General features: G+C 48.2%; 1 protein-coding gene across 2 annotated transcripts in view; it reads left to right on the forward strand.

The window, feature by feature from the left end:
* The first annotated feature begins 6257 nt into the window (after positions 1-6257).
* Positions 6258-14350, forward strand: part of LOC136626388 (pancreatic lipase-related protein 2-like) — a 65475-nt gene continuing 57382 nt past the window's right edge. The window contains exons 1-4 of one of the 2 annotated variants that reach the window (XM_066601388.1): positions 6258-6446; positions 6524-6568; positions 7628-7676; positions 13302-13459. In XM_066601388.1, coding sequence (XP_066457485.1) covers positions 6342-6446; positions 6524-6568; positions 7628-7676; positions 13302-13459 — 357 coding nt within the window. In that variant the 5' untranslated portion in view covers positions 6258-6341. The remainder of the gene's footprint in view (positions 6447-6523; positions 6569-7627; positions 7677-13301; positions 13460-14350) is intronic. The other variant, XM_066601389.1, reaches the window with a different exon arrangement.

A 14350-nucleotide genomic window follows, 5' to 3' on the forward strand; every position in this document is an offset into this window, starting at 1 on the left:
TGGGAAAGTCCATTAAACCACATTTCTACACCTTTAAAACAGTGGTTACCCTACACTTGTAAGCCTACATGCCACCTGTATCATCTTTTATCCAAGCTAGAGCCGGTACAACAGGGTACTAGAGCCTCCATGCCCGCCCTTACCACATCTTGTATTCCAGCTAGAGGCAGCCCAACAGGGTACTAGAGCCTCCATGCCCGCCCATATTACATCCTGTATTCAAGCTGGATATGGTACAACAGGGTACTAGAGTCTCCATGCCCGCCCGTATCACATCTTGTATCCAAGCTAGATATGGTACAAAAGGGTACTAAAGCCTCCATGCCCGCCCTTATCACATCTTGTATCCAAGCTAGAGGCGGTACAACAGGGTACTAGAGCCTCCATGCCCGCCCGTATCACATCTTGTACCCAAGCTAGAGGTGGTTCAACAGGGTACTAGAGCCTCCATGCCCCCCGTATCACATCTTGTACCCAAGCTAGAGGCGGTACAACAGGGTACTAGAGCCTCCATGGCCACCCATATCACATCTTGTATCTAAGCTAGAGGTGGTACAACAGGGTACTAGAGGCTCCATGCCTACCCGTATCACATCTTGTACCCAAGCTAGAGGCAGTACAGCAGAGTACTAGAGCCTCCATGCCCGCCCGTATCACATCTTGTACCCAAGCTAGAGGTGGTACAACAGGGTACTAGAGCCTCCCTACAAGGGGTCGGTTCACCACAATAAATGATCCTTTCGCTCTGATATTGTAATCACTTCGTTATATCAACTTTACAATCACATAGAGAAGGTTTCCTTCCATCCGACAACACTTAAGGGGAGGGAACGTTTTTATAATGAGTGTATTAGTGATCGTGACCACATGGCCTGATGAGACGCTCCGGACCGATTCATCCGACTTACCAAGAGGTAATTACCAGTGTTACTTGTTTTTGAGGATGGGGATAAAGTCAGTGACCTCGGGGGTTAACAGTGGGCATCATTTACCTTTACGCAGAAGCGACCATGGAGGACACAAAATTCAGCACTACTGAGCACCTTTAAGTCCTGGGTGTCAAAAATAGAATTGTAGAGGGAACCTGTCAGCTTTCCATTCCTTAACCCCTCAAGGACCAGCCTAAGTTTTCTAATTTAGTTTGTTTCCTCCTCCCTTTCAAATAATCCTTCCTCTGTTATTTTGCATCGGCGTAGCTGCCGGAGGGCTTGTTTTATGCAGGATGAGTTTTTCGTGGGACGTCCTGCAGTTTCCATTGGTACCATATTGAAGGACATGTGACTTTTTTTATCACTTTCCATTCAATTTTTTCTTGCAGACTGGGTGACCAAAAAATTGTAATGCTGACATTGTGTATATTTTTTTTCCTGATGATGTTCAACGTGTGGGATAAATGCTGTTACTTTGATAGATAAGACTTTTATGGACACAGTGACACCAAATGTTTTCTTTATTTACTATTTTTTTTAAATAAGTTCGGTAAAAGGGTTTTTTAAAAACGTTTACTACCTTTTTTTTAATAATTAAAACTTTTTTAAACTTATTTTTAATCCCCATAGGTGAGCGGAATTTGAGACTGTCTGATCGCTCCTGTGTAGTGGCCCAGTACAAGCTTTTCTGGCCCCCTTCATTATGTCATACATGTAATGTCTTGTGTTGATGCACTGTGCAAAATGTCTTGTTCTGTTGTGTGCATTGCACAGCTGCAGCAAGTGATGGGTTAATGTCTGCAGGATATGAGCTGTCTGCCTGTGAATGTATCAATTCTGTCACATGGTGTGAAAGAAGGTATAAATGTGAGTGCTTGAGAGCAGGAAAGGAGTTCAGTTCAGGTTCCATCTTCCAGAGCTGCTAGAAAACACAGACACATGAGGGCACCTTCAGCCCTTGTGTGTTGAAGATGGAGGAAGAGGATAGGTTTTCCCGGAATGCGTGTCTTCAATTCCAATTTTAAGTGAGCCCCAAAGAGACAGTGTGAGCAGAGAGCAAGTCTAGTCTGTCAAGGCCTCGTGCAGAGATACGTAATTGTTTGTCTTACACACGCGAGTAATCTGAAGTCTGGGACCACCGGTGGAGGTACTGTTCTGTCAGAGTGTCTGTGGAGTGACCCTACTCCTTGTTTCCTCCGGAGTGTTCCCAGTCCAGGAGCGGTACCTGTCAGATAACGTGGACCCGTGTAATCCTGAGTTTCCTCCCTGACCTCATATCCTCTGTCTTACCTGCACTAATGTATCATTTGAATTTATGCCTTGTATTCCCAAAGTGAAGTTTACAGTAAAGTTAATTCCCGGCACTGACCGTTCCCTGGGGACCTGGTGTACTTAAAGGGGTTGTCCCGCGCCGAAACGTTTTTTTTTTTTTTCAATAGCCCCCCCGTTCGGCGCGAGACAAACCCGATGCAGGGTTTTAAAAAAAAAAACCGCATAGTACTTACCCGAATCCCCGCGCTCCGGTGACTTCTTACTTACCTTGCGAAGATGGCCGCCGGGATCTTCACCCACGGTGGACCGCAGGTCTTCTCCCATGGTGCACCGTGGGCTCTGTGCGTTCCATTGCAGATTCCAGCCTCCTGATTGGCTGGAATCGGCACACGTGACGGGGCGGAGCTACGAGGAGCAGCTCTCCAGCACGAGCGGCCCCATTCAGAAGGGAGAAGACCGGACTGCGCAAGCGCGTCTAATCGGGAGATTAGACGCTGAAATTAGACGGCACCATGGAGACGAGGACGCTAGCAACGGAACAGGTAAGTGAATAACTTCTGTATGGCTCATATTTAATGCACGATGTATATTACAAAGTGCATTAATATGGCCATACAGAAGTGTATACCCCCACTTGCTTTCGCGGGACAACCCCTTTAAACTGTCTGTGGCTCATTTATTTTCCCCGCCGATGTTCATGCTGGGGGGTATCGGAATGGTGGCATCACTTTTGACAAATCCCTCTACTCCTGTTATCCTGTTTATTGGGCATCCCTATTCCGTGGGTGTCTGGAAGAGGCCCAGCACTGCCCTGGCCTTGGCTAAGTGTGTCCCTTCAGGAGGGAGCCTGGTAAGTGCCGCCATGACAAGCTAACACTTTACCCTCCCAGCTCCTCAGAGTATGTCATGTGTCCGAGGTTACTCTACAGGACGCTGCACCTGCATCATAATGTAATACTATAGTATTGTATTATACTGCAATGGCAATCCCAAGAGCTTTTAATAGGCCCCTAGCTGCCATGACAACTGAACGGCAACCCGTAATCTCATCACAGGGGACCATTCAGGAACCCCAAAATCTGATCAGGGCATTTAAATACCGCTGTCAGAATGAAGTACTGATTTTGGTTGTTGCAAGTGGGTGTCCGCTGTCAAAGACAACCAGTACCTGCATTGAATCGGCTCCTGATCCCGCTCCATACAAACCCCGATGCTGCATGATGTAACTGTACGTCCTGGAGCATTATGGGCTTAAGTATAAGTTACCGATGTTTTGGTCTATTGGTGTGCCCTGCTTTCTGCTGATATAGGTTGCTATTGCCACAATCAAACCTGATCACAGGGGACCTGCTTGTGGCATTGATTGCCCGAGATGACATTACTATGGAAGGCGCACGGACCATGGTATGGACTCCACGTTTAGCTCGATTATTCTGTAACAGTCTGGAGCACGTTTGGAGGCTCCTGTTGTAACCCGAACGGGCAGATAACGTGGTCAAGAATCGGTAACAGGTCGGTATCTGTTTCAATACATTGGAGCAGGCAGGTAGCATAGTCAGATTAGCCAGAGGTCGGTAATGGATCAGTATCTGTTGCAGTACAAGGGAGCAGGCAGGTAGTGTAGTCAGGATTTAGCCAGAGGTTGGTAAAGGATAGCAGCAATCGTGTAGAGAGGAGCAGTAAGTAATAGAACTTGAATAAGGCAAAAGCTCAATAATCACACAAGGAGGGAGGGATAGGGCCTGGTTTATATAGCGAGACTAATTAGGGAAAACAGAGTAGCGCCAGTCAGGGAAATATAAGAATTAGAAGAAAGGACAAGGTTTTGCAGGGAGGCTGTCCAGGGAGCTGAATAGCTCAGCAGATAGAGCTACCACCTGGAACACCAGGAACTCTTGGGTTTGAGCCCTGACAGGCTGTAAGTCCAGTATAGGGAGGCATTATTAATACTAATATTGGGGGGCCACTACGGGGGTTATTATTACTACTGGGGTCACTGTGCCGGTCACTATGCTACTTGGGCCACGAATGGGGACACTTACTTCTTGCTTCACTATTACAACTGGGGACTTTAAGAGGATCACTATTACTACTGGAACCACTATTGGGGTCACTATTACTACTGGGGTCATTAATGGAGTCGCTATTACTACTGAGGCCATTAACATGGTCAATATTACTATTGGGGACAGTACTGGGGAAACTTTTACTCTGTTACCTCAGACAATTCTCAATGCTTCATGTAATAATTGGGCATCTTGTGCATTGGTGCTTTCAATGTCTGTAAAATAAGTCGGGCTTTTTTGCACTGAGGGGGGAGTGCCATTTGACACTTCACCTCAGACAGCATAAAGGCTTGAAGCCTCAAACCAAAGAGACCGTGACTGTATATTTCCAGAGAGCTGTACATTTCAACCAACGGAGGCACAACAGATCTGCTGTGTGCTAAAAGAGACTGTAACTTGACCCTAAGCGGCCGATACTTTGTTGTCACTTTGCTGCAGAAGTAAAGAGCATTACTGTTCATTGCCACATATCTCCTCATCACTTTACCTGCCATGTGGAGTCCTACAAGTAGCTATGTAACGTACAGCAGCAACCAAGACACAAGGCCCACACTGAGGAGCTGGCGGGTTAGAGATGGCACTTGTCACGGTTTCTCTACCAGACTCAGCCCCGAAGGGAAGCGTGTAACCTCAGCCAAGGTACTGCTAGGTCTCCTCCAGGCAACACTGGGTATTGGTTACCTGTATAGGTGTGTAGTGGACTGTAGAAGCCACCGTTCCTTCTCACCATTGATTCTCCGGTGGTAGAAATAATGGAGTCCACACACTGTTAATGTTGAAACCTCAATCACTGGGAATGGGCAGTGACTGGAGACTTTCACTTGTTTGAAAATATACAACTTTACACGCCAGTGCAGAAAAGATAGTTTAGAAGATGACAGTCAGGGAGCAAAGCTAAGGATGGCACTAGACCTACAGTCTATGTTATCTGTAAGGTTCCGCTTCTGGAAAGGGAACACTCCAGAGGAAGACAGGTGAAGGAAATACCCCACTCACACTCACTTGTACTCTCTAGTGTAAACTCTGCACGGCGGACTCTCTTTTCTTTCTTACTCCACAGGCGGTTCCTGGAATTGGGGGCCTCAGGATACTCTCCTCTGCTTCCATTCTCTTCACGGCATGAGGGTTGAAGGTACCCCCATGTGGCTGGCCCTCTCTCTTAGGGAACCCAGAAGAAATAGACTGAAGACCACACCTAATGCTCAATCACTCACATTTAAATTCATACAACACTACGTGACTAGACAAACTTGATACTTTTTCCAGACATATCCCAGCCACTTTCAGACATTAATCTGTTACATGATGCAGCTGTACAATACACATACCGTGTTTCCCTGAAAATAGGTCCTACCCCGATAGTAAGACCTATAGGGTTTTCGGGGGAGGCTTGAAATATAAGGCCTTCCCCAAAAATAGGACCTATCTCAGGTGCCCCACAAAAAGAAAAAAAACAATACTCACCTGGTCTGCGGCGTCCCGATGGTCTCTGGCGGTGCTGCAGCGGCGCCCTCCGCATCTCACACCTGATGTTCTGCTGGGGGACGAGGCTTTGAATACCCCGCCTCCAGCAAAGTGATTACTGTGATTGGCCCCTTGAGCGCTGGCAGCCAATCACAGCTGGTGCTCAATAAGCCAATCACAGTGCTCGCTTTGCTGGAGGCCGGGTATTCAAAGCCCCGTCTCCAGCAGAAGATCAGCGGTGAGACGAGGAGGATGCTGCGGGACGCTGTGGACCAGGTGAGGATAAGCCACCCCCCTCCTTCCTGAAAATAAGACAATGTGCCCTTTTTGGGTCAAAAAATAATATAAGACAGTGTCTTATTTTCGGGGAAACACGGTAAAAGACATAACATTCATGACAATTGTGGAGGGACCAGATATACATGTTTCGGGCCACTACAGTTTCATCTGACTCCTCTGCATACTGCATTGCACTGTGAATTTTTTTCCTTTGCTGTAATCCAGAAGGAAGTTGGCAGCGCTGCTGTGTGCTTCTGTTTGGATGGATACATATAATTTCGGATCCTTCCGTGTTCTCTGAAGAGAATTATTACCAGTATTAAGTAGGTGGATGTGTACATTTCATAATGTCATGCACTGTCTGATGTGTCCTGGGGCACACTTGTCTTCTGCAGTCACTCCGAGTGCTCAGTATCTGTCGCCGCTCCGGACTCCGGTGAGTGCTGCAATACATATGGGATACTTCTGCTGTAGACTTTCAGGTACTGCAGTTTCATTCTGCTTCTTCATCAGGTTGTTGTAATCATCAGCAGACGATCTGTGAGGATGTGGATGGAGGTAAGATACATCATGGTTCTCAGGGTAGAGCGTTGTAGTGGATACTGATAGTTGTCACTCAGGTTCAGAAGTCCGTGAACATATATGAAGCTGGATTCTTATACACCTCAGTGACCGGCCTGCTTTGTGCCTTAAGGACCAAGCGTTTTTCACTGTCGCACTGCCAGGACCATAACTCGCTGACAGCTGTATAAGGGCTTGTTGTTAATAAGATGCATTAGATATTTTACTGGCCGCATTCTGGGGTCCATATAATGTGTTGTACAACTTTATTACATTATTTGAGGGAAAAGATGGAAAAAATGTCCAGACATTCCATTTTCTTTTTTACAGAGTTCCCCATACAGTATAAGACCCATAACTTTTTTTTAATCTGATCAGCACCATTACTGCGATACCAGGTTTATATGTTTTCTTTTGCCTTTTTTTTAAACCACTTTCGCACACTAAAGACACATTTTTAAAGAAAGCCATTGACTGCATTGTTACAGTCTAAGACCCAGAGCATTTGTATTTTTCTGGCAGCGGAGCTCTGTGAGGGCTTGTTTTTTTTGTAGACAATGGAATTCCATAAACCCATAATTACCTTATAGAATCTTATAAAACCCAATAGAAACTCATAAAATTCCAGGGAGCCTCATAGAACCTTATAGAATCTTGTACAACTATATAGCCTTATAGAACCTAGTGGAACCTCATTAAATCCCCTAGAACTCCATGGGACCTCATTAACCTCTATGTAATCATAGAACCCCAATAATGAATATATAAGCTCTTAAAATACCCCTGGAACCCAACTTCATGGAACTGTATAGAACTCCATAAAAACCTCATAGAATATCATAAAACTTTATAGGGCATCACATAATCCCATATGATCTTATTGAACATCTTTGAACCTCCTAGAAACTCATAGAGCCTCATAGAAAGTCCTAAAAATCCATGTAACCTCATAGAAGCACATAGAACACCCATATACTGTAACCTTATGGAACCTCTTAGAATCTCCTGGAACCCTATAGAGCCTCCGGGTCTAACCATCAGTGTTTTCCCTTCCAGATGTTTTTGGTGCTTTTGCAGCCACTCTTCCTGGTTATATCTGTAGAAGGTAAGAAATCTGATGCATTCCAGGATTTGACCACTTTACCACGTTGGTCTCCAACCTCTCAGTAAGCCTGAGAGTCTGGAGGTAGCTGCTGTGCAGTATGTGATACACGATCATTGCATAATAACACGTTCAGTAGCTTTATCACAGACTTTGGAGTTTAGTTCCCTCCATTTACTGCTTGCTGTCAGTAAATGAGAACATTCTTGTTACGGACACAGTTTTTCCCAGGAGACACCTGGTTTTAGGACCCATTCTCCCAGTCACTCAGTTTCCTACCTACCCCGTCCCCAGTCAGTTGTCAACAGAATAAAAAACTGACTATACTCACCTCTTTCGTTCATGCCGGCCGCTTGAGTCACTGTCCCTCTGGTCACCTTCTGGTACTAAAGTCACATGACCTGATCACATGACTATTGCAGATTGACTGCAGCAGTCACATGGTCAGATCATGTGACAGACTGCCAGGAGGAGAGCGGAGTCTGCCAGCACAATGGCAGGGAGCTAAGATGTGAGTATAGTCATTTTTTTATTTGACTGTAATGTGGCCACTGAAGGTGAAAACAAACTACTGTATGGGGCACAAAAGAGGACCTAGCTACTGTGGGGGGCACAAAAGGGGACCTAGCTACTGCAGGGGGCACAAAAGGGACCAAGCTACTGTAGGGGGCACAAAAGGGGACCTAGCTACTGCAGGTGACACAAAAGAGGACCTAGCTACTGTGGGGGGCACAAAAGAGGACCTAGCTACTGTGGGGGGCACAAAAGGGGACCTAGCTACTGCAGGGGGCACAAAAGGGGACCTAGCTACTGCAGGGGGCACAAAAGGGACCAAGCTACTGTGGGGGGCACAAAAGGGACCAAGCTACTGTGGGGGGCACAAAAGGGGACCTAGCTACTGCAGGTGACACAAAAGAGGACCTAGCTACTGTGGGGGGCACAAAAGAGGACCTAGCTACTGTGGGGGGCACAAAAGGGGACCTAGCTACTGCAGGGGGCACAAAAGGGACCAAGCTACTGGGGGGGGGGCACAAAAGGGGACCTAGTTACTGGGGGGGGGGGGGGCACAAAAGAGGACCTAGCTACTGTAGGTGGCAAAAAAGGGGACCTAGCTACTGTGGGGGGCACAAAGGGGATCTAGCTACTGTGGGGGGGGGGGGCACAAAAAGGGGACCTAGCTACTGTAGGGGGCACTAAAGGGGACCTAGCTACTGTAGGGGGAACAAAAGAGGACCTAACTACTGTAGGGGGCACAAAAGGAGACCTAGCTACTGTGGGGGGCATAAAAGGGACCTAGCTACTGTGGGGGGCACAAAAGGAGACCTAGCTACTGTGGGGGGCACAAAAGGGACCAAGCTACTATAGGGGGCACAAAAGGGGACGTAGCTACTGCAGGTGACACAAAAGGGGACCTAGCTACTGTGGAGGGGGGGGGGCACGAAAGGAGACCTAGCTACTGTGGGGGGCACAAAAGGGACCAAGCTACTATAGGGGGCACAAAAGGGGACGTAGCTACTGCAGGTGACACAAAAGGGGACCTAGCTACTGTGGGGGGGCACAAAAGAGGACCTAGCTACTGTAGGGGGCACAAATGAGGACCTAGCTACTGTAGGGGGCACAAATGAGGACCTAGCTACTGTGGGGGGCACAAAAGGGGACCTAGCTACTGCAGGGGGCACAAAAGGGACCAAGCTACTGCAGGTGACACAAAAGGGGACCTAGCTACTGTGGGGGGGGCACAAAAGGGGACCTAGCTACTGGGGCGGGGGGCACAAAAGAAGACCTAGCTACTGTAGGTGGCACAAATGAGGACCTAGCTACTGTGGGGGGCACAAAAGGGGACCTAGCTACTGCAGGGGGCACAAAAGGGACCAAGCTACTGCAGGTGACACAAAAGGGGACCTAGCTACTGTGGGGGGGGGGGGGCACAAAAGGGGACCTAGTTACTGGGGGTTGGCACAAAAGAGGACCTAGCTACTGTAGGTGGCAAAAAAGGGGACCTAGCTACTGTGGGGGGGGGGCACAAGAGGGGATCTAGCTACTGTGGGGGGCATAAAAGGGACCTAGCTACTGTGGGGGGCACAAAAGGAGACCTAGCTACTGTGGGGGGCACAAAAGGGACCAAGCTACTATAGGGGGCACAAAAGGGGACGTAGCTACTGCAGGTGACACAAAAGGGGACCTAGCTACTGTGGGGGGGGGGGGGCACGAAAGGAGACCTAGCTACTGTGGGGGGCACAAAAGGGACCAAGCTACTATAGGGGGCACAAAAGGGGACGTAGCTACTGCAGGTGACACAAAAGGGGACCTAGCTACTGTGGGGGGGCACAAAAGAGGACCTAGCTACTGTAGGGGGCACGAATGAGGACCTAGCTACTGTGGGGGGCACAAAAGGGGACCTAGCTACTGCAGGGGGCACAAAAGGGACCAAGCTACTGCAGGTGACACAAAAGGGGACCTAGCTACTGTGGGGGGGCACAAAAGGGGACCTAGCTACTGGGGGGGGCACAAAAGAGGAGCTAGCTACTGTAGGTGGCACAAATGAGGACCTAGCTACTGTGGGGGGCACAAAAGGGGACCTAGCTACTGCAGGGGGCACAAAAGGGACCAAGCTACTGCAGGTGACACAAAAGGGGACCTAGCTACTGTGGGGGGGGGGGCACAAAAGGGGACCTAGTTACTGGGGGTTGGCACAAAAGAGGACCTAGCTACTGTAGGTGGCAAAAAAGGGGACCTAGCTACTGTGGGGGGGCACAAAAGGGGATCTAGCTACTGTGGGGGGGGGGGGGGCACAAAAAGGGGACCTAGCTACTGTAGGGGGCACTAAAGGGGACCTAGCTACTGTATGGGGAACAAAAGAGGACCTAACTACTGTAGGGGGCACAAAAGAGGACCTAACTATTGTAGGGGGCACAAAAGGAGACCTAGCTACTGTGGGGGGCATAAAAGGGGACCTAGCTACTGTGGGGGGCACAAAAGGAGACCTAGCTACTGTGGGGGGCACAAAAGGGACCAAGCTACTATAGGGGGCACAAAAGGGGACGTAGCTACTGCAGGTGACACAAAAGGGGACCTAGCTACTGTGGGGGGGCACAAAAGGGGACCTAGCCACTGTAGGGGGCACTAAAGGGGACCTAGCTACTGCAGGGGGAACAAAAGAGGACCTAGCTACTGTAGGGGGCACAAAAGGAGACCTAGCTACTGTGGGGGGCATAAAATGGACCTAGCTACTGTGGGGGGCACAAAAGGAGACCTAGCTACTGTGGGGGGCACAAAAGAGGACCTAGCTACTGTAGGGGGCACAAAAGGGTCCTAGCTACTGTGGGGGGCACAAAAGAGGACCTAGCTACTGTAGGGAGCACAAAAGGTGACCTAGCTACTGTAGGAGGCACAAGAGGCGACCTAGCTACTGTGGGGGGCACAAAAGAGGACCTAGCTACTGTAGGGGGCACAAAAGGGTCCTAGCTTGTGTGTGTGTGTGTGTGTGTGTGTGTGTGTGTGTGTGTGTGTGGGGGGGGGGGGGGGGGCATGAAAGAGGACCTAGCTACTGTAGGGAGCACAAAAGGGGACCAAGCTACTGTAGGGGGCACAAAAGGGTCCTAGCTACTGTAGGGGGCACAAAAGGGTCCTAGCTACTGTAGGGGGCATGAAAAGGGAAACTGGCTACTGCACAATTATACTAATAAGAGCAACAAGGGGCACTGTTATATTAATGAGGCAGCACTATGTTATAAAAGTTGTCTTACAAAATATATGTTTTTTTTTTTTGGGGGGGGGGTGGGGGGGATTCAGGGACCCAGTTCTAGGTTTTTCTATGTAGCCCCATAAACTCTATGTTTGCTCCTGGTGTACAGTATGGTATAATTTATTTCAGGGGGCACACTTAGTATTATGTATTTTTAGGGTCACAGTGAGTTTTATGCTTTATATCAGGGTATGGTGTATTATATGTCTGGGGACACAATGTATTACATTTCTGGGGGTACAGAAAGTGGGGGAGGGGAGGCCACATGCACACCTATTGCAGGTAACTAGAACGACTTCCATTATAAGAGCCAATCAGCATAAATTCCAAAAGTGCCAGACCTGAATGGCAGCGAGCAGACCCCAATGACTGTAATGGGTGGATCCGTCCAGCTTCCGGCATGCTGCTTAAGCTATTCACCAACAAGATAGCGCAGCATGCTGCACTACAGTTGTGTTCACATCTGTGTCTGAGGCTGGAATCATGGCGAACTAGCACAGCAGGCAGCATTACATTATCTGGGAACACGGCAGGCGGTATAACGGATGGCACAATGACTTCATTGTAGTTAATTGGGTCCATTCAGCGCTGTTCAATTCGAGGGCTTCTGTTTTTTTGCTTCTGCGATGGCATTGAATAAAGGAAAGCTAAATGGTGATGGGCAGATCATGTATCTCATCTTGGATGTGGTGCCGGATCTGAACAGAGCCTCCAGTGCGGATGTCAATGAGGCTTTAGTGTTACTGTAACACTTTCTATGATGACATTCTGAGACTTTGTTACAATGTGCAGGAGGGAAAATAACTGTTGCTGTTATTGTGTTGCCTTCTGCTGGGTTACATCTTCTAGTCCAGGGGTGGCCAACCTTTCGGTGTCTCTGGGCCACGTTGGAATAAGTTGACTTGTCTTGGCGCACATTAAATACACAAACAGTAACGAATGGGGATGAGCAAAATAAAAAGTTCAGTGCATAATTTTCGTGATATCGGCCACCACAGATAATTAAAAGGTCCTCACATAATAATCCTACTTATGGAGTGGACCATTCGAAAAGTATTTTAGAATCGTTGAGTGGGTCCCAAATTCATGATCACTAATCAATAGTCTTCCAAAAAATCTCCCATCGTCCTTCACTGTGCCCCCAAACAACCCCCATCTTGTGCCAAATAACCTCTGCCGCCACCAGGCTATATGGATTCCAGACTGGAGTCGGCTCCTGCTTCTGCATGAAACCTATCCAAGCTCCCATGCAATTCATGGCACGGACCCGTTTCTGACACAAAGGGAGGGACCCTCAGTATGGGCCGTCCAATATGGGACCACTGTTTCTTGTTCTCACTTTGATAATGGGTAGAAATGGTCAGGACTTGGAAGGACAGTAAGGAGAATCACTGGACTCATCATCTATATGGGCCTGTCTGTGGACGGAAGCTGCTGCTGCCAGGTACCACCGCCTGCAGATCAGCCTGAGTGGCCCCCCTGATGCTCCAGGCCCCGCCGCGACTTCACACGCTGCGACTACGATCGTTACACCACTGCTCTTAATAATCAAATGCTTACCTTCCTCTCCAAGTCACCACCGGCGCACGGAACGTCTGAGGTGTAGAGAATCTCAGAATGCATTACGGTTACCATTTTGTGTTGGGTCGCATGCGTCCTTGGGGCCGTGGATTGGACACCTCTGTTCTAGTCATATGCAGAGTTTGGTTACCAGGCATCTAGTCGAATAGTCCTGTTTCTATGGCATAAATAATACAGCAGAATTGTGAATGCAGCTCTGGATGTGACTGGAAAATCAGTACAACTGGCTATGCAGAAGCGATTGTGGCCTTGTGTATATAGCATAACTGACTGTATATATAAGACATCTCTTACCCTTTCAGATATCGGTGAAACAAAGTGCTACAAAGACCTGGGATGCTTCACAAATAAATCTCCATACCGATCACCCACGAGGCCGATCTCTGAATTCCCTCAAAGTCCAGAAGAAATTAACACTCAATTCTTACTGTTCACGAAGGCCAACATGGATGACTACCAGGTAAGGTGATCCCAATCCTTCCATACTCCATATCAGCCCACTCCTCTCCTGAAATACTCTGCGCTCCACTGGGCACCTTGGTTGTAGCTGAAGCTGAAGGATTGATCTCCTGTCAGGGCCATAAATGTCCTATAATGTACAAGCTATAAGGGACTCGAATTCTATTCAGCAGACCAGATCCACCACTCAGATGCTTGTACTCATCTAACTGCAGATTGATATCAGCTTCCTGTTCATTGGGGGTTGTAGTCCGCGGCACCAGGGGTTCAGGGTCTGTCTGTGAATGACTCTAGATTGCTTGGATGACTCTTCATCCCGGCATGACAACGGAATACTTCAACTGAGACTCTCATCATCCTTCCATCATATACCCCTCAGCCGCACTCACACTCCCATCATCCTCTCATCTCTTCATCATTATCTCATCATGTTCCTTTTATCCTCACCTCCCCCTCCAACCATTCCTCCATTATCATCCTGTAATCTTCTCCCCTCTTATCTATCATTATACTCCCATCATCCCCTCCACATCTCATCATTATAGTCCCATCATCCCCTCCGCATCTCAACATAATATTCCCATCATCCCCTCCACATCTCATCATTATACTCCCATCATCCCCTCTGCATCTCATCATTACACTCCCATCATCCCCTCTGCATCTCATCATTATACTCCTATCATCCCCTCTGCATCTCATCATTATACTCCCACCATCCCCTCTGCATCTCATCATTACACTCCCATCATCCCCTCTGCATCTCATCATTATACTCCTATCATCCCCTCTGCATCTCATCATTATACTCCCATCATCCCCTCCGCATCTCATCATTATACTCCCACTATCCCCTCCGCATCTCATTATACTCCGACCATCCCCTCCGCAT

Source organism: Eleutherodactylus coqui, chromosome 4 (genome assembly GCF_035609145.1).
Source record: "Eleutherodactylus coqui strain aEleCoq1 chromosome 4, aEleCoq1.hap1, whole genome shotgun sequence".
Classification (NCBI taxonomy): Eukaryota; Metazoa; Chordata; class Amphibia; order Anura; family Eleutherodactylidae; genus Eleutherodactylus; species Eleutherodactylus coqui.